Here is a 19,244-nt window from a genome sequence, read left to right on the forward strand (position 1 = left end):
GGGTTTTCACTTAGATCTCCACAGTCTCAGGCTTTGAATGATGCATTCATTAATGTATTCAAATACTCATTGTGTCCGCTTGGTGCCATGTCAGATGCTGAGGAAACATGGATAAATAAAAAAGGGTTCCTGCCCTCGGGGAACCAGCAGTGATGTGGGAGCAGGGAAGGAAGGAAGTCACTAATTATAGGCCCAATGCTTACTTCCTTACCTTTCATAGTAGGAACCACTGGCCCAATTTACAGGAAAGGATAAGGAAAAGAGAGGTCACTCAGTGGGTAGTAGCAGAGCTGAGATCTGAACCCAACACCCAGGCTCCCAGAGCTCATTGTCTAAACTCTCTACTCCCTGAAGCTCCCTCTGGGATCCAGTGCCAGGTCTGCCCCTCTTCTCTGTTGCAAACATGGGCAGGTACTTTCCTCTATGGGACTTGGGATCGCCACATCTGAAAGGAGGCCTTTGGGCTGCACCAGGTGTTCTCTTCCCTGGCTGCACCGTAGGACCACACCAGGAGCTTTTAAAACTTGCCAATGGCTAGATCTCACCCTGGATGAGCTCAGCATTTTGGAAGTGGAGAAGGGTGGGCATCAGGTTCATTCCAAATCTCCAAGTGACTCTAAGGTGCAGCCACGGTTGAGAACCACCAAGGTCCTTATGACCTGACCTCTGGAACTCCAATTTCCTGAAAGATCCTCTTCTTCAGCCCTTACAAGGCATGTGCAAAATGAATCAATGAATGAAGCGGGAAGGGAAAAAGGAGGAAGGATTCATGACTCCATTCAGCTAAGGACAATATGGGACAGTCATGCAGCACTGTCCCTATACCTGCTGTTCACTTTTTCCCTTTGGATTAGAGAAAGAGCAGCAGTGGATAAGGGTGGGGTGAGCTAGTTCTTGTATGCTGTTGCAGGGAGTAGAAATCACTAGAGAAGCTTTAAAAAATGGGCATGCACTAGAGCCAACATTGTGCTTCAGGAATTTGTGCTAGGGGATAACTACAGAAAAGGTCAAATACAGAGCTACAAGACTAGGGTCATCACGATAGTGTTTATGCTAGCAAACAACCAGACACCGTCTAAAGGCATAAAAGGGGACTAGTCTAATTAAGGGATGTACATACAACGAAATACTACTTTCGTTACAAAGGATGTTAGGGAACAATATTTAGTGTTCCAGAGGAAGTGTTTAGATGATTATTAAGGGAAAAAAAATGCCAAGCAACAAAACACTGCACAGAATGATCTATTCTTTTTATAATGCATGTGCATATTTAGGCAAATAACTTTGAAAAATGTCCACAAATGTCAACAGCATTTATCTCTGAGTCTGGAGATAATATGTGGCATTTGTAAACTCCTTCTCCCCCTAGATTTTTACAATAACTGTTATTTTTACTATCAATTTTTAAATGCAATTGAACAAAATGAATCTCCTCCTTCAAAGCCTGCTTCCCTCCCCCTGCCTCCCCCATCTTCTGGTGGAAATAGACATCCCTACTTTGGTAGTGCCAAGGTTTGCTTGCACTTGCATTAGGACACACAGGATAAGCTCCCTAGCATTTAAACCAGCCGCTGCACACTGGTCTCAACTACTGAACTGTGAGTCCCTCTAGGATGGGCACCTCCCTCTAGGATGGGCACTCAATCCAATGCATCTTCTTAGTCACCCACCACCCACCTCATAGGGCCTCAGTGAGAGCAGACAGGAAATATGGGAAGAAGATAGAAATCTATATATCTATAAATTTATACATCTATATTGTAGCTAGAATACAGAATAGGGCAGACAGTTTTTTTTTATTTTATTTTAGGATTTTATTTATTTATTCATGAGGGACACAGAGAGAGAGAGAGAGAGAGGAACAGACACAGGCAGAGGGAGAAGCAGGCTTCCATGCAGGGAGCCCGATGTGGGACTCAATCCCGGGCCTCCAGGATCACACTCTGGGATGAAGGGGGTGCTAAACCGCTGAGCCACCCGGGCTGGCAGACAGTTTTTCAAAGACTTCAACAGATGTTCACTTTATGGAGAGACTAGTTGAAAAAGCCCTTAAAAGAGAGGGCTTTGAAGCTGGACCCCATTTAAGTCCCTCAGTGACGGAAGGGTGACTCCTAGAGATGCTTAAGGCAAGGCTGTTCCCTTTAATTTTTTTAATTTTTTTAAATATTTATTTATGATAGTCACACAGAGAGAGAGAGAGAGAGGCAGAGACACAGGCAGAGGGAGAAGCAGGCTCCATGCACCGGGAGCCCGACGTGGGATTCGATCCTGGGTCCCTAGGATCGCGCCCCAGGCCAAAGGCAGGTGCCAAACCACTGCACCACCCAGGGATCCCAAGGCTGTTCCCTTTAAATCAGATTCTAGCCACGTTGCCCCAAACCCAGGAAGGGGCTCTCTCAATACTTGCAGTCAGGGGTCCTGCTCCTTTAAGGGAGATACCAGGACCCTCAAAATAGTTTTCTTCCCTTTCCAATCCTTCAAGTCATCCATGCCATGCAACAAGTGCAAAATGAACTGGATTGGATAAAATTGGGTTGGGCTGGGTTGGGTTGCATTGGGTTGAGTTAAATTGAATTGGGTTGAGGTCTGATGGAGATAAGAGGTGGGATGTGCTCATTAGGTGACCTCGGTCTCATGTCTCCCTCATTAAAGCTTACCAATAACAGGTCTGGACCTTCTCCCAGGTTCTGCTCAACCCTAGACTTTTACTCTCTTGAGTTGGGGCGGAGCAGAGGAAGGTGGTTTAGTCAACAAACTTGCTCCTCCCAACACTTCTGATGCATCTCTGCTCCCCTGGGCTCTATGTCAACAGCAATAGCTCAAGACCCATAATCTTCTCTGAATTTGAATCCTTATTTTCTCACCCATTCTTCTTATTGCACATTAGTGTCTTCAACTGAATCTTATTGTAAGATTTCCTCTCTTTTGATAACCCTCACTCACCCACCAGCATGCCAACATCCCCAGCACCCAATCATATCATAAGAAAAAAGTATATGGCCTAATAAACAAGACAGGAGTGACTTTCCTTACCAGATTTTGGAACATATTACAATGCAATGATTATCAAGACCATGTGAGACTTTTTTTAAGATTTTATTTATTTATTCATGAGACACACAGAGAGAAAAAGAGGCAGAGACACAGGCAGAGGGAGAAGCAGGCTCCACGCAGGGAGCCCGATGTGGGACTCGATCCCAGGACTCCAGGATCACGCCCTGGGCTGAAGGCAGCGCTAAACCACTGAGCCACCTGGGCTGCCCCATGTGACATTTTTAAAAACATGCATACACATAGGCACAAGAAGGGACCAATAGTAGAGATTTTATATCATTAGAGAAAAATAATTTATACGATAACCAGAAGCAACACAATGATGGGTAAATCACTCACATCTTAATTAGTATTTTGGGGAATCCTAGGTACCACTTTGAAAAAACATGGCTTTAGATTACATGCTATGTAATCTATGTAATTAACTTAATTTATGGTCTTTTTTAAGTAGGTCAAGCTGTAGACATTCAAAAAAACCTTGAAAAAAATTCAATATTTAACTAGCAGAGAGAAGATAAATGTACAGCTTTTGACAAAATATAGGCCATCACTAATAAGATGAGAGGGGATAAGCTAGACAATAAATTGTTTCTGCAATTACATATAATGAAAAAAGATAAAGAACAAAATAACATTGGCATAAATTCCTAACTAGTTATTAAAGTTACTGAAGGAAAAAAACCTAAGAGTCCCATAATGTACCCTCATTACTCAGCCATGGTCACCCCATGGTTGGCAGAGCTGTGGAAGAACAGAGACGAATTACAATTACCATTGACATGGTAAATTGGCACATTCTCTCCAGACCACAAGCTGGACCTACCCATTCATTCCCTCTTTGATTCATTGACAGAGTTTACTGAGTGCCCACATGGCCAGGCCCTGGGATAGGTTCTGGGATTCAGAGTTGGAAAGGCCCAGTCCCTGTCTCTTGGAGCTTCCCGTGTGGTAGGGAAGGCAGACAAATCATCACTGGTCACAATCCAGTCTGAGAAGGCCTGTGACTGAAGGATGGGTTGATAGCCCAAAAGAAAGACACCCAACATGCCTGGTGGAGGAGGGCTTCCCAGAGAGAATGCTTAAAGGATCAATAGTGGGTTGCCAGGTGGACAAGGAGAAAGGTATTCTCAAAGAGCGACCCGCCTATGCGGAGGCACAGGGTGAGTCATCCCATATCTTACTCCACAAGCTACCAGTGATTTGGTGTGAGCCCAAGTCAATAAGGGGCATGCTTCTGCTTAAGTACAGCAAGAACCCAGTGAGAGCAATTAAAATAGGAAGGAGAATGATTAAATTTGTATCTAAGAGAGATCCATCTAAATGCATAAGAACTATCCAACTACTTCTGTCCCTTGATGGGCAAGTCTGTGTGAGGTAATCTAGTCCAAATAATAATAATCCAAAAGGAAAACAAAGGCCTTTTGTCAGAAGACGGTCCCAGCAGCACTGTTCACAATAATGACAAAACAGCTGAAGTCCTAGTGGCCAACTTCTGGACAAATGAGGCATGACCCACACCCTCAAAGTGGTCCTGCCAGGGTGCCATTTAGGCTGGTAAGTAGCACTAGCCCTCAAAAAGAAACAGAAAGGCAACGAAGTGTACTCTAGACAGGAGATGAGTTCACATCTTGCGCAAAGTCAAAGGAACTACAAAATCCCTACGGTACACCGAGAGCTGTAGTGGTTCAGTGTGCCAGGAATTGTCAGCCTGCACTCTGCTGTAAAACACACTGGCAACACATGATGCGACCACAGGCATTCCCTACTTTATACAAAACCAAAAAGTTTACCCAGTAATTAAAACACTACAGGGGCACCTGGGTGGCTCAGTGGTTGAGCGTCTGCCTTTGGCTCAGGTCGTGATCCTGGGATCAAGTCCCTGCATCACAGGGAGCCTGGTTCTCGCTCAGCCGATGTCCCTGCCTCTCTCTCTGTGCCTCTCATGAATAAAGAAATAAATAAAATCTTTTTAAAAAATAAAAAATAATAAAATATTACAATCATTTATCTTCATCACAACCTCCAATGGTATGTGAGCAGCAGTAGCTCACTAAGGCCAGGACACAGGAAAGGCCAGAGGCTAGAGAGAGAAAATCTAAGGTGTGACTCCTCACCACTTCTCTCTCCTTCAGGAAAGCACATCAGACAGCCATGAGCAAGAAAAATGAAATGGTTAGAGGAAAAATTCAAACTGGCTCTGCTTAGTGTTCAGATTTGCCTCAAAGAAGATCTGCAAATGGCCAAGAAGCATGTGAAAAGATGCTCAACTAATGCTCATTAGTCATTAGGGAAATGCAAATCAAAATAACAAGGAGAGACCACTTCACACCCACTAAGATAACTATAATTTTAAAAATGGAAAGTCAGAAGTGTTGACAAAGACGTGGAACAATCAGAGCCTTTGTACCCTGCTGATGGGGATGTGGAATGGTACAGCCACTGTGGAAAAGAGTTTGGGAGTTTCTATAAAACCTACACATGAAATGACCACATGACTCAGCTGTTCCACTGGGTATATACCCAAAATAAGTAAAACAAGGACTCAAATTCTTATACACAAATGTTCACAGCAGCACTGTTCATGAGAGCTAAGAGGAGGAAACAACCCCAATGTCCCCATCAATGGAAAAATGGATAGACGAATTATGGTATATCCATGCAGTGAAATATTCAGCCATAAAAAAAGAATGAAGTCCTGGCACACACTACAACATGGAGGACCCTCTAAAACATCATGCTACATGAAAGAAGCCAGACACAAAAGGTACAGGGTATATGATGCCATTTTATGGAACAGTCAGAATAGGCAAATCCACAGAGATGGAGGGCCATTTAGCGGCTGCCAGCAGCTGGTGGGGTGAGCATGGGAGTAATGGAGAGTGACCACTTAATAGGAATAAGGCTTTTCACTCTTTAGAGTGATGAAGACGTTTTGGAACTCAACAGAGGAGACGGCTGTACCACAGCATGAATGTATGAACTGCCACCGAATTGTACACATGGAAGTGGCTAGCTCTAGGTTATGTGGATTTCACCTCGGCAAAAAAAAAAAAGAAAGTGGGGATCCCTGGGTAGCTCAGCGGTTTAGCACCTGCCTTCGGCCCAGGGCATGATCCTGGAGTTCTGGGATCAAGTCCCACATCAGGCTCCCTGCATGAAGCCTGCTTCTCCCTCTGTCTCTGCCTCTCTCTCTCTCTCTCTCTCATAAATAAATAAAAGCTAAAAAAAAAAAAAAAAAAAAACTCATCAAAAAAAAAAGTCAACCGGGATAACCACCAGATGTCCAATAAACATTTGAAAAGGTAATCAACTTAGTAATCAGGAAAATAGGGGCACCTGGGTGGTTCAGCTAAGTGCCTTCAGCTCAGGTCATGATCCCAGGGTCCTGGGATCAACCCCTGCATCCAACTCCCTATCAGTGGGGAGTCTGCTTCTCTCTCTCTCTGCTTGCTGCTCTGCCTATTTGTTCTCTCTCTCCCTCTCTCTCTCCCTCTCTCTCTCTCTGAAATAAATAAATAAAATTTTTGAGAAAAATAATAGGAAAATATATTAAGACTATAGTTAAATTCTACTATGTACTCATTAGAAGGACTGAAATTCAGTCCAGTGACAAGACCGAGTGCTGGTGGGGATTTGAAGAAATGGGGGCTCTTATGCCACACTGATGACCATGCACCTCAGTACAACCATAGAGTAGGCTGGGCTGGCACTGTGTGTTCAGTTGGAGGATCTGTGCACCCTGTCTCCCAGCACCCCGCCCCTAGATGTAGAATCTACCAGAATACATGCACATGTACGAGAACGTGCAGAAACACTCTGCTATGTCTACCAATATGGAAATGACTCAAATGTTGTTGGAGAAAAGTAGATAACGTATAGCACATTAATACAGTGGAAAACTATACAGCAACAAAGATGGATTCGCTACAGCCCACATGCAACAGCATAAATGAATCTCAAAACTTAATATTCAGTGAAAGACGCCATGTATGAAGTTCAAACTCAAGTCAAATGAAACAGTAGAATTTGAGGATGAACGTTTAGGGTACTAAAGTCATTCCTAAAAAGTAAGGAAGAAGTTAACATAAAAGCCAAGGTGATGGTTACCTCTGAGGGTAGGGAGGGCATGATCGCATCCAAGGGACACACAAGAGAGCTTCTGGGACTAGCCTATTTCTCTACCTGGGTTATACGGGTGTTTGCTCCGTGATAAACCATTGGGCTGTACTTTCTGTGTGCACTTTTCTGAATGGATGTTATATTTCACAGTAAAACAGTTGAAAGAAAAGTAAATATTTGCACATATAAGGATTTTCTGAGCAGGAACAAATTACTTGTGGAGCCACTTTTCCTGCCTCCAAAACAACCTCCTCCTTATCTGCATAGCAGGTATTCCAATGACACTGTAACTTTACTAGCTGGGCCATGATGCATCAGGGGCACGAGGATCGGCGTGGGGGACAGGGTCCCACTGACAAGGGTCTCTTTAAATAGGGTGGGCCAGGAAACCCTCAGGGCCTGGGAAGCCTGGAGACTTTGGGAAGTGGTTTCCTTATTGAAGCACAGAGACATAAACAGCTCCAGTGCCTGCCTCCGGGAGCAATTTTGAGGACTGAATAAATGTAACCTGGACCTGCTCACACCTCTGCCTGAATGTAGAAAGTGATTTGTTTATAAGCGTGAGCATGATTAAACTGCCCGCAAAATCTGGTTTGCAGGAGGATGTTTCACACGTCTAGGAAGTCTCTGCAGAGGCCCAGAGGGACGCTGAATACCCATCAGTTGCACATGGCCCTTTCCTTGCCCTTTTCAGCTTCTGAGGGTTTCCTGGCAGTCCCCTTTTACGTTATGGATGGGAACAGGACATCCTCTGTGTTGTTTCTAACAACTGACTTGACATCGAAGGGTCCAGCCTTCAAACACAAGAGGAGAAAGAAACACCAAAGTCTCTTTCCCCAGAATCTTCTTCCTTTTGGAGATGGGGGTTGCAGCAAAGTTCACAAAAGACCGGGAAACACGAAGCTGCCCTCTGCCACTGAGCTGGCAATACCCCATATCACATGCCAAACTGCAGCATTTCCACATGGACCACGGTGCTGAGCAGCCAATACTGTGCTCCAGCTGCCCTTTGATCTGCAAGAAATGCCAGGCCGGAGGCTCTGGCAGGAAAAGTGGCCGCTGCGAGTTTGGGTCTTGCTCCCAAGGTTACAATGATCCAGGCTGTCCCAGGCTTCCTCTGGCACACAAAGAGTTAACCTGGGCCACCCTCAATACTCGCACACACTTATTCTATTGAGGCTATGTGCTGCTTTTCTAAAACCAAAAGGGGAGGGAGGCTACTGCTGGGACAAGAGAGTTGTGCAAAATGGTAAGGAGAAAGGACTGAGGGAGGAAGGATGGGAGCCCAGATCCCGCCTTTTGGACAGGCCACTTGTGAAGCATCTTCGTCCTCAGTGTCCTCTGCTGTCAAACTGCCTGCACTGCTGGCTCACACCGATGGCAAAGATCCACCCATAAATTCTACCACTTTGTGCCCGCATGGGCCGCAGCGTGGAAACATTGGATATTTCTAATATCTCCTGTAAATCTTCAGGGCATCCCCCAGGAAAGGTGGTCTAATCACCCCCCCCCCCTTTTATGGGGGATGAAGAAACTGAGGCACAGAGAGGTGAAATTCCCTGCCCTGGGCTGGGCGCCTGACTCAGCCAACAACTCAAGCAGCCGGAGCACGCCCCTTAGCCCAACCGTAGCCGCGGGTCGTCCACCCACCTCGGGGCGCGGGCGGGGGAAGCGGGCTCGGGGAGCGGCAGCTCGTCTCCTCCCCCGGGCGCCACCGCGAGGCGAGGCGGACGGGACGCCCGCAGGTAACCGGGAGCTACGCGAGGCCGCCTCGAGGCTCGCTCAGTCCCGAGACTTCCCGCGCGGCGCAGGCCCCGGGCGTCCCCGCTGCGGTCACGCTCCCGCACTCGGGCTCGGCCCCGCGCCCCCGCGCCCCCGCACCGCCCGCGGCCACGACTCCCTTTTATGTCCAGGAATGAGGAGCGCAGGGCGGGCGCGGAGCGCAGCTGCCCCGGGGCGCGGGCGGGCGGGCGGGCGGGGGCGGGGCGGGGCGCGGGCGGCGGTGCCCCGGGGCCCGGCTTACCTGTCGCCGAGCGGGTCCGGGTGAGCGCGGGGAGAAGCGCGGAGACCCAGAGCAGCCACGGCAGGCGCCAGGAGCGCGCGTCCGTCCTGCAAGGGGTGGCGGGGCAGAGGGTGAGGCGCGCGGGCGGGCGGGCGGCGGGCGGGCCGGGGCGGGGAGCGGGGCGCGGGGCGCGGGGCGCGGGGAGCGGGTCCTACCTTGGCGCCATCCCGCGCCCCGCGCCCCGCGCCCCTGCGCCCGGCTCGCCCTTCCTGCGCGAACAAAGGCGGCGCCGGGCGGCGGGCGGGCGGCCTCCGGCTCCCCTGAGTCACCCGCGCTCTGAAACCCGACTCCGCCGCGCTCACGCCCCGGGGGTCCCCACGCCCCTTTCCCGACGGCGCGCCCCGGGCCACCCCCGCCGGCCTGACGTAACCCTCGGGCCGGCCCCGCGCCGCGGCCGCCGGGGGAGCGGGCGTCGGGGCCGGGGCTGCCCCGCGGGCCGAGCGCTCTCCGAGCCCAGCCAATGGGATCCTTGCAGCAGCCCGCGAGGCTCGGGGCTCGGGGCTCGGGGCTCGGGGCTCGGGGTCGCGGCGCTGCCCTGACGCGACGGAGCAGGAAACTGAGGCTGGAGACGGGGAGACGCGGCGGACGCCGAGGTCGCGGCCCGGCGACGCCCGCAGGCGGGAGCCCGTTTTGCAGAGGGAGGGGCGGCACACGCGCCTTCCATAGGAGCACATGCAGCAAAGAATATTCCTTTTTTTTTTTTTTTTTAAGATTTTACGTATTTATTCATGAGAGACGCAGGCAGAGGGAGAAGCAGGCTCCACGCAGGGAGCCCGACGTGGGACTCGATCCCGGGGCTCCAGGGTCACGCCCTGGGCCGAAGGCGGCGCTAAACCGCTGCGCCACCCGGGGCTGCCCCGCAAAGAATAATCCTAATAAAACATCTAAACGTGTCGAATATTTCCAAAGTTTTCCTCTCTGCAACTTGCGAGCCGCCTCCACCCCCTGCCCCGGGGAATGCACGTTTCAGGAGGGCGAGAATGTAGTATTTGTTTTGCTATCTGGCCGATGTAGTGCCTGGTGGTGGGAAATGCCCATAAAGGGCGAGCGAAGGGGCACAGCCCCAGGTGAGCCGCCGCTCCAGGCTCTGCGATGATGTGGAAAGGGCAACCGGGCTCAGCCTCCAGAAGCCATCCCGGCCCGTGTGACTATCCCTCGTGTGTAGAGCTTAGCACAGGGTCTGGCACTGGCTAAGCCCTCAAATGGTGGCTTTTCATTCGGCTACCAGCACGCACAGGGGAGCAAGATTTGGGGGTGAGAGGAGACACCGTGGAGGTCCAAGGGGACCTTGGCAAGCCCTGAGAGCCCCTCTTCCTGATGCACCAGGTAGCCACGGTGGGCTGTGGCCCCCATGGTCAGTTCCTGGTTTTCATTTCTAGTTATTTGAGTTAGGCCCCTGGAGATGGGACGGACGTGATAGCTAACATTTATTGAGCACTTATTACTTCCCAGACCCTGTGCTAAATCAATGCTTTACGGGTCCCATCCCCCCCCCACACACACACACACCACCCTCAGAAAGTAGAACGTTCCTATGAAATCTTTCATGAGCCAAAACGATGTAAAGGAAGAAGCAGTTACCTTTAATTTATATAGGAAAATGTTTGAGAGTTCCCAAAAATAACCCCTCTTAGGCTTTTCTGGTACCTTAGGACACATCTTGCTAACGATGCCCAAAATAAATTGAGATAAAGCACAGATGCTCACAGACCCAGTCCAAAGCGGTGACAGCTTGATGCTGAGATGCTTGTGGGGGGCCAATCACACTGCTTGGGGTCCCCGCTGCATCGATAACAGCTTGCCCACAAGATACTCAGCACTATTTTTGCTTTGCCCCTTTGAATCTCGAAAGTGAAAATCCTCTCAGAATTTCTTTCAGTTACTGAAAACAGGTATTCCCATAGGTCTTTCATAAAAGCAAAGTGGTTAAATGTGAACTTTTGAAAAGCAGGGGCTACCTATACCTGTGTTATCTCACTTAATCCCCACCTCATCTCATACGTGAGGAAGCTGAGGCTTCAAACATGCGCAGCCTATGCAGGACAGGTGCCAGCACCCATGCTCTTCACCACTTGTCACACCCTGGACCTGAGAACAAGGGGGTTGGACCCACTGGAGACATGCAGCGCCCCAGCGTGAAAGGGTTAATGCCTACATGGCCAGTGAGGGCTCCCAAGGGAGCTCCAGCCTGTGGTCAGGAGCTAGGTTTCCACTCCAGTTCTGGCCTGGGCTACGGAGCAAAGCTGGACAAATCCTGCTATTTCCGATTTTTTAATTTCTTCATCTGGATAGTGGACATGATGGTCCTGATGTGGGCAAGTGGCTGTGAGTCTCTCCATAAGAAAACTCACACCCCGCAGTGCTCTGGCCCCTGTAAAGGGCTGCATATCGGGAATCTGTACACATCTGGGATTAATGTGAACAGTCTTCAGAATGGGAAGAGAGAAGCATGGCCTGGAGAAGGCAGGAGAGGCATCAAGATGAAAGCCTCTGGAGGAGGGAAGGAGAGTTTGCGGGGGCTTCAGAGGAGGGAGGGTTAGGCAGGACTCCTAGAGATGCACACTTGCAGTAAATAAATAAAAACTTCTGGGTTTGGAGCGGGGACTGGCGGGCAGGGCAGTGCCAGAGCCAAGACCTTCAATGACATGCTGATTGATGGGTATGCATGTGGCCTTGAAATCATTGGTATTCCCTGAGCATTGTGGAATCCCAGAACATTTACAGTGGATAGAGCCCTGAGGAATCTGATCCAGCCATCTCCCTCCTGTCCCCATTTTATTGATGGGGAAGCTAAGGCTCAGAAAGGCCATGCAATTTACCAAGTTGACTATCTAGTAAGTGGCAGATTGACAAGTCCCAGGGCCGAAGAGGAAGACGCATAAGAGAAGTACACAAATGGGTAAGGACTTCAAATGTTGCAGAAGATCCTTAGTGGTAGTGAATTCTCTGTCACAAGAGAGACAGACCCCTTAGCAACCAAGAGGTCCCAGAGAAGGTAGGAATTATGAACTGGCCCTGGGATCATGCTGCCTGGTGACTCCTGGCTCTGTTATTTATGAGGTATATGAAATCTGTAAAATGAAGATGACAAAGAGTTTTTCCTAGCAGTTGTTGGGAGGATGGAGGTGTTCCTGACATACATGGCATTTACCAGAGTGTCTGGTGCAAGATAATGGCCATTTGGATGTTAGCTTCTATAACTGACGGTGGTGAGATTCTGGCAAAGGGCACGACTGCAAGAGAGGTGACACCGCACACCCAGCTTCAAGAGGGTGAAGCCCCCGCAGCCAAAGCAGCTCTGGAGCTACGGTGGCCCCTGTGGCATCAGCACACAAGGCAAAGTGCATTCTGACAAAATTGTCTGCTTCGGGCTTCTCTCTTCATCTGTTCATACTCACTGTGAATGTGATTCTCTCCTTGAAGCTGCTCTGCACTGGAATACCTTATTTTAGAATAAATTACTAACCATAGAGAATTGCTCTCTTAATTCTATATTTCTCTATTGCTTATAAAGAATCACATCAGCTGGAAATACAACTGACCTTCTTAGAGCTCCAGCTTAGAATATATTTCTACATTGCTTAGAAACAGCCATTTCAATTACAGTTTTATGATAGGCCTGTGGTTCTATGTGACCGTTAAAACCAGAGGTTGTGAGGATGCCTGGGTAGCTCAGTGGTTGAGCATCTGCCTTTGGCTCAGGGTGTGATCCCACAGTCCTGGGATCGAGTCCTACACTGGGCTCCCCACATGGAGCCTGCTTCTCTCTCTGCCACTGTTTCTGCCTGTGTGTGTGTGTGTGTGTGTGTGTCTCATGAATAAATAAGTAAAATGTAAAAACAAAAACAAAAAAAACAGAGGTTGCGAACTGGTGGCCATTGGCTCAATTTGGCCTATAGGTCTGTTTTGTTCAACTTATCTGGTGACAAGTTCAACATTAAACTAGTTAGCAATATTGGATAATTAGGTGATTTTACATTAGTCTAGATTTCCAGTTTCTTCTTAAATTTTTGGAAAACCTGGCAACACAGGGCCCGAATTCCCTGTGCCAACAGCTGATTGGCATTGCAAAAGGGCTGCTGTCTTCAGCTAAGGCCATGCTTTCCAGTTTGCCGCAGTCCTCACCACTCCCTATTATTCCTCAACACCAAGGCTATGCATCATTTGCCATGACATGCACTCTGTCTTTCTTATAAAAAAAAAAAAAAGAGCAAAGTGGGGAGTGCCTGGGTAGCTCAATTGGTTAAGCATCCAACTCTTGATTTCAGCTCAAGTCATGATCTCAGGGGCGTGAGATGGAGCTCCACATCAGGCTACATGATGGGCGTGGAGTCTGCTTAAGACTCTCCTTCTGCCCCTCCCCCTAAAAAAGGAAGAAAGAAAGAAAAGTGGAATAGATTGAGTACTCATGTCTCTGTTCAAAATGGATAAGAAATAAAAAGATGCATAGATATATAGAGTCAGGTTTCAAGAAAAAATGTAGAAGAACATATTTCTGTATGTTTAATATATAAATAAAGTATATATACCTTGAAAAATATGAAAACCAAGATGCTGCTATGAAACAAGCCTTGTCCCCCTTAGTTACATATGCCATGGGAAGGATGAAGGCAGGGCTGCATTTTGACTGGTAGGTTTTAACTGTGGTCCTATTTATGATTCAGGGTATGTACAGATGGTCTCAGACTTACAATAGCTTAACTTATGATTTTTCAATTCTACGATAGTATGAAAGCAATATATGCAATCAGTAGAAATTGTACTTTAAATTTTGAATTTTGATCTTTTCCTGGGCTACGTGTATACAGGATGATACTCCCTCATGATGCAGAGCAGGGCTACAGCTCCCGCTCAACCACTTGATCATGAGGGTAAACATGCAATCATTCTGTTTTTCACTTTCAGTACAGTATTCAATACATTACATGCAATATTCAATGCTTTATTATAAAACAGGCTTTGTCTTGAGATGCTTTTGCCCAACTGCAGGCTAATGTAAGTGTTCTGAGCACATTTAAGGGAGTCTAGGCTAAGCTACAATGTTCTGTAGGTTAGATGCATTCAAGGTGTTTCAACTTAGGATATTTTCAACTTATAATGGGCTTATCAGAACTTAACCCTGTTTTAAGTAAAGGAAGATCTGTATGCATAAGGCAGAGCAGGTTCCTTTATTATGCTGGCAAGGAGATCCTATGTGCAAATTTTATATTTTGTTGCTTCTGTGTACTTATCGGATAATATCCAATTCACTGGAATCTAAAGATGGAAGTCCCCAAAGCACATTTCTTCTGTATGAATTACTGGAAACAAATGCATGTTAATATTGTTAATTTGGGGGATCCCTGGGTGGTTTAGCGCTGCCTTCCGCTCAGGGCGTGATCCTGGAGTCCCGGGATGGAGTCCCACATCGGGCTCCCTGCATGGAGCCTGCTTCTCCCTCTGCCTATGTCTCTGCCTCTCTCTCTCTCTCTCTCTCTCTCTCTCATGAATAAATAAAATCTTTATTAAAAATATTGTTAATTTTGTACTTACTTTACCCAGGAAGCTAGGCCATGTTCACAGCCAACAGAGCTCTCTCTCATTTTGAAGTTGGTCCCAGAGGTGGGAACTGTGAGCTCAGGCTGATGGAAGACAGGGAGGGTGCAGGGCATCCAAACGGTCCCAGCTGCAGGTGTGGGAGGAATGGGGGCAGGACGCCAAGCAAGGCATTTTACCTCCTGCCAGACTGTGTTTTGAGGGTTTCAGCGATTTCCTTCCATTCAATATGAAGTAGTAGAAACAGCCAAGAGGAAGCCTCATGTCATACCCAAGTGGGTCTTAAATTGTTTACCACAGCTTCAGTACAATCTGAGAGATTAGATGTGTGGAGACGTGGGGATCTTGTGTCTCAGCTCTCCCAGGACTCAGCTAAATTAATGTGCTGTTCCATTTTCCCATAATCCACCCAAGTGTCCCAGAAAACACAGTCTCCAGGAACATTCTCCAGGCTGCCTCCAACAGCTGGAAGATGTACAAAAATCAGTGAGAAGCATCCCAAATTTTGGGTTGAGAAGAAGTTACCAACCACATAGCTCAGTGTGGTTGTTCAGGACAAGGGATAGTATCTCTCTTGGGGGGATTATGGTGACAGAGCTCACACAGGCACCCAGAGCTTGCATCCTCATCTGATTCCATGGGTAAAAAAAAAGGGGGGAATAAACGGCTAGGTGACTAGAAAAGAATGTACTAGAATAACCGAAGAGGGCTGCCCTTCGGGTGATCAAGAAAAAAACAGTGACTGTTGAAGCCCCCAACAGCTTCCATTGAGGAACCTTGTTCCAATAACCACCTGGATGTGTTTGGATGTGCAAAGGGGGAAGAGATGGCTGCATAAGAGAAAAAGATGAATTTGAAAATCTGACAATCCTGAAAGGAAGAGGACGAGGAGTGAGAGTGTGTCGGACCCTCTTCAGTACCACTGTCAGTCCCTGGTCCCTGTCCCCTCTGCCTTTGTCATTCATGTGTGCTGTAGCAAGCACCTGCTTACCTTTCCCTGAGAACTTTCTCTGCGCACACAGACCTGCGGTGCTGGGGAATTACCGCTGACCCAGCAGCTCTTAACTGCTGACCGGCTGGAGTCCCTTTCTCACTTGGTGGGAACACGTAGGCACCCAGAGTCCCTTGCCCCCGTACCCCATACTCATGCAGAACGCCTCTCCCTTCTTGCCCCACGGGCTCCCTGCTGATGCTGCCACATTGCATGATCCACCCAGCACGAGCAACCTGGAAGTGATGTGGAAATAACATGCTGGGAAGTGGACTTTTTGCCCCCAGAAGCCAGCAAATACTTGTTTCTCCCTGCTTCTCCCAGATGCGCTGTCCCGAGAAAGTCGTTGACAAGGCATCTCAGAAGAAGGTCTCGGGAGACTGAGGTCTTCACCTAATGCATCTTACGGGTTCCTTCTCCTTCCCTGCTTCACTCCCCTGTCCTCATTTCTGCTTCCTGGGACTGTACTCCCTAAAGCCAGAGCTACCAAAAACTGCTGCCTGAGAACCGAGGGTAAGGCTAAGGAAGAGCTTACCTCTCGCTCTCTGATCCTCGTGCGTCAGAACAGTCTCTGGGTGACTGTCCTTTCCCTCTCACCAGGTGCAATCAGCACGATGCCATCGATGGAGGGGACTAGCATTATGACCTGCGGCATTTATCAAGATGACAGGGTCCCTGTGAACCATATTATAACAGAGAATTGGAGAGTTAACACCGTCCTAGGGCAAAAAAAAAAAAAAGGAGACATATAGTGCTCTCCTTGCCATATGGAAGCAAACTGCTTTCAATTTTCCCCACTGGTAGGGATTGTGACTGCACTTGCTGGATCATGGTGCGTCCCAAGTGCCAAGGGCTGTGTTGATATGTTCCAGTAAGGACACCAACGACATCTGGCATGGCAGCTGCAATTGAGGCTACCATCTGGCCAAGTTTACGGCAATCCACTATTACCCATCACAATCCATTTGGCTTCTGCAAGGGCCATGGAAGTGAACTGGTGAAAATATAATGGGAGTCACCACCTTTGTACCACTTAAATCTTAATAGGGGCTCTAATCTCTGAAATACTTCCTGGGGGATGGTATTGCTTCGTATTTACTCTTGGAAGTGGAGAAATGGAGGAAGTTTTAAGGATTGCCATTTGACCTTTCCCACCAGGCTCCATTAAGTCAAGTAGCTTAATATAAGTGCTCTGCCAGAAGGTAAGTATATCTATCCCATTTATATATTTGAGAAAATGCCTAAACAGATCGAAGCAGCTAGCTTAATACAACATTGGAAGGGCTTGTTAAAAAGGCTCAGCTAAGGCACCAGCTTAGGGACAACACAGTGCAAGGCTGTGGCCCTCTCCTCCAGAGTGGGAGGCTCTTGGTCAGCACATGGCTCGTGCCTCCTCATGTCTCCTTTTTTTGCCCCAGTACGTGGCTTCTAGATCCAAGGTTAAGTACTTGGATCTAGAAGCCAAGGAATAGTAGGAAGCTTGAGCTCTTTTACCCTCTCTCCCAGTGCTCCACTGAAACCCTAGGCTCTTCCAGAGTAGAGGTGCTGATTTCCATGGAAAAATCCCTCCAGAGGATACAGTGAAGCCGCCAAACTTGAAGCTGAGATCACCTGGTCATTTTAAGATGCTCATGCCAGAGAGCCAACAGACAAAGAAGAGATGGGCTGTGTTGATGGGGACAAGGAGGCTGATTTCTATGAGAAATGTAACAGCAGCTACCTACCTTATGAGAGTAGAGAGGACCTCAGGTAATTTCATGGGGATATCTTGGTGCCTCCGTATTCTGTACTGATGGCAAATGAAACAATCAAGGCAACAAATAGATCATATTTTTAATGTATTTATTATTTGAGATAGAGTGAGAGTGTATGAGTGGGGAGGAGGGGCAGAGGGAGAGGGAGAAGCAGACTCCCCACTGAGCAGGTAAATTATGTGAACAGGTAGCCTAGAGTCCCATGTCACCTGACACTTTGCACTCATACCCCTTCTTCAGCGCACACCTGTGGCTTCTGGGTGGTTTCCTATGACCCAAAAACAGATAAGGAAAGAATTCAGGCTGTTTCACAGATGAGTCAGTGCAATGTGTTGGTGTTAGTTGAAAACGAACTGTCTCTGTATTGTAACCATTTCGAGGATGGCCCTAACGGATAATTGTGAAGAGAATGTCTCCCAAAGGGGAGAATCATGAGTGATAGACTTGGCCAACCACTCTAGGGAAGGGAAAAGTGGTCTGAGTTACACATATGCATACATGCCTAAGGAGTGTACGAAGGTCTCGGATGTTGGCCAGGGGTCTGAAAGATAAGACTGGGTTATCAGGGACAAAGAAGTATATATAGGAAAATGTTATTATGTCTTGACCTATGGGAATGGGCACACAATGTGTTGGTCCTTGTATTTCACAATGCTCACCAGAAAGTACCCACCACAGGAAAGACAGTCAACAACCAGGTGGACAGAGCGACTCATCCTGTGGATATCAGCCAGCCTCTCTCCTTGGCTACCTTAGGGCTGACGTGGGGGAGCCTTGAACAGAGTAACAATGATGGCAGGGGTAAATGCTAAACAAAAATCCAACAGCATGGGCTCCTTCTGTCTAAAGCAGATCTAGCTATTGACCCTTTGGCAGGTCCAACATGCAAGCTATAGAAAGTGACCATGACTCCTCAATATGGCACCATGTCCCAAAGGAAGCAGTCAGCTACTTGGTGTCAAGTCGATTTCTTCAGACCCTTTCCTGAAAAATTCTCCCTTTATCATCATCAATACTTATCTGGATATAGGTCTGCTTTCCCTGACCAAGTACCTTTGCCAGCACCAAGGATGCTTGATTTATCGTATGGTGGCCCATACAACATCGTCTCAGATGAAGGGGCCCATTTTATAGCAAAAGAGGTATGACAATGGGTGAATGGCCAAGGAACCCACTGGTTTTAGCATGTACCACATCACCCAGAAGCAGCTAGCTTAATACAACATTGGAAGGGCTTGTTAAAAAGGCTCAGCTAAGGCACCAGCTTAGGGACAACACAGTGCAAGGCTGTGGCCCTCTCCTCCAGAGTGGGAGGCTCTTGGTCAGCACATGGCTCGTGCCTCCTCATGTCTCCTTTTTTTGCCCCAGTACGTGGCTTCTAGATCCAAGGTTAAGTACTTGGATCTAGAAGCCAAGGAATAGTAGGAAGCTTGAGCTCTTTTACCCTCTCTCCCAGTGCTCCACTGAAACCCTAGGCTCTTCCAGAGTAGAGGTGCTGATTTCCATGGAAAAATCCCTCCAGAGGATACAGTGAAGCCGCCAAACTTGAAGCTGAGATCACCTGGTCATTTTAAGATGCTCATGCCAGAGAGCCAACAGACAAAGAAGAGATGGGCTGTGTTGATGGGGACAAGGAGGCTGATTTCTATGAGAAATGTAACAGCAGCTACCTACCTTATGAGAGTAGAGAGGACCTCAGGTAATTTCATGGGGATATCTTGGTGCCTCC

General features: G+C 48.0%; 1 protein-coding gene and 1 long non-coding RNA gene across 2 annotated transcripts in view; one reads left to right on the plus strand and one right to left on the minus strand.

Moving 5' to 3' along the window:
• COL15A1 (collagen type XV alpha 1 chain) overlaps nt 1–9,785 on the minus strand; it is a 104,958-nt gene extending 95,173 nt beyond the window's left edge. Inside the window, exons 1-2 of the mRNA XM_041764471.1 lie at nt 9,391–9,785; nt 9,197–9,282 (exon numbers count right to left, since the gene is read on the minus strand). Coding sequence (XP_041620405.1) covers nt 9,197–9,282; nt 9,391–9,401 — 97 coding nt within the window. The 5' untranslated portion in view covers nt 9,402–9,785. The remainder of the gene's footprint in view (nt 1–9,196; nt 9,283–9,390) is intronic.
• LOC121496162 lies at nt 6,488–10,135 on the plus strand. Its single transcript, XR_005989117.1, has 2 exons — nt 6,488–8,918; nt 9,947–10,135. It is a non-coding gene; the product is annotated as an uncharacterized LOC121496162 (long non-coding RNA).
• Nucleotides 10,136–19,244: the final 9,109 nt, after the last annotated feature.

This window comes from Vulpes lagopus, chromosome 7 (genome assembly GCF_018345385.1).
Source record: "Vulpes lagopus strain Blue_001 chromosome 7, ASM1834538v1, whole genome shotgun sequence".
Lineage (NCBI taxonomy): Eukaryota > Metazoa > Chordata > Mammalia > Carnivora > Canidae > Vulpes > Vulpes lagopus.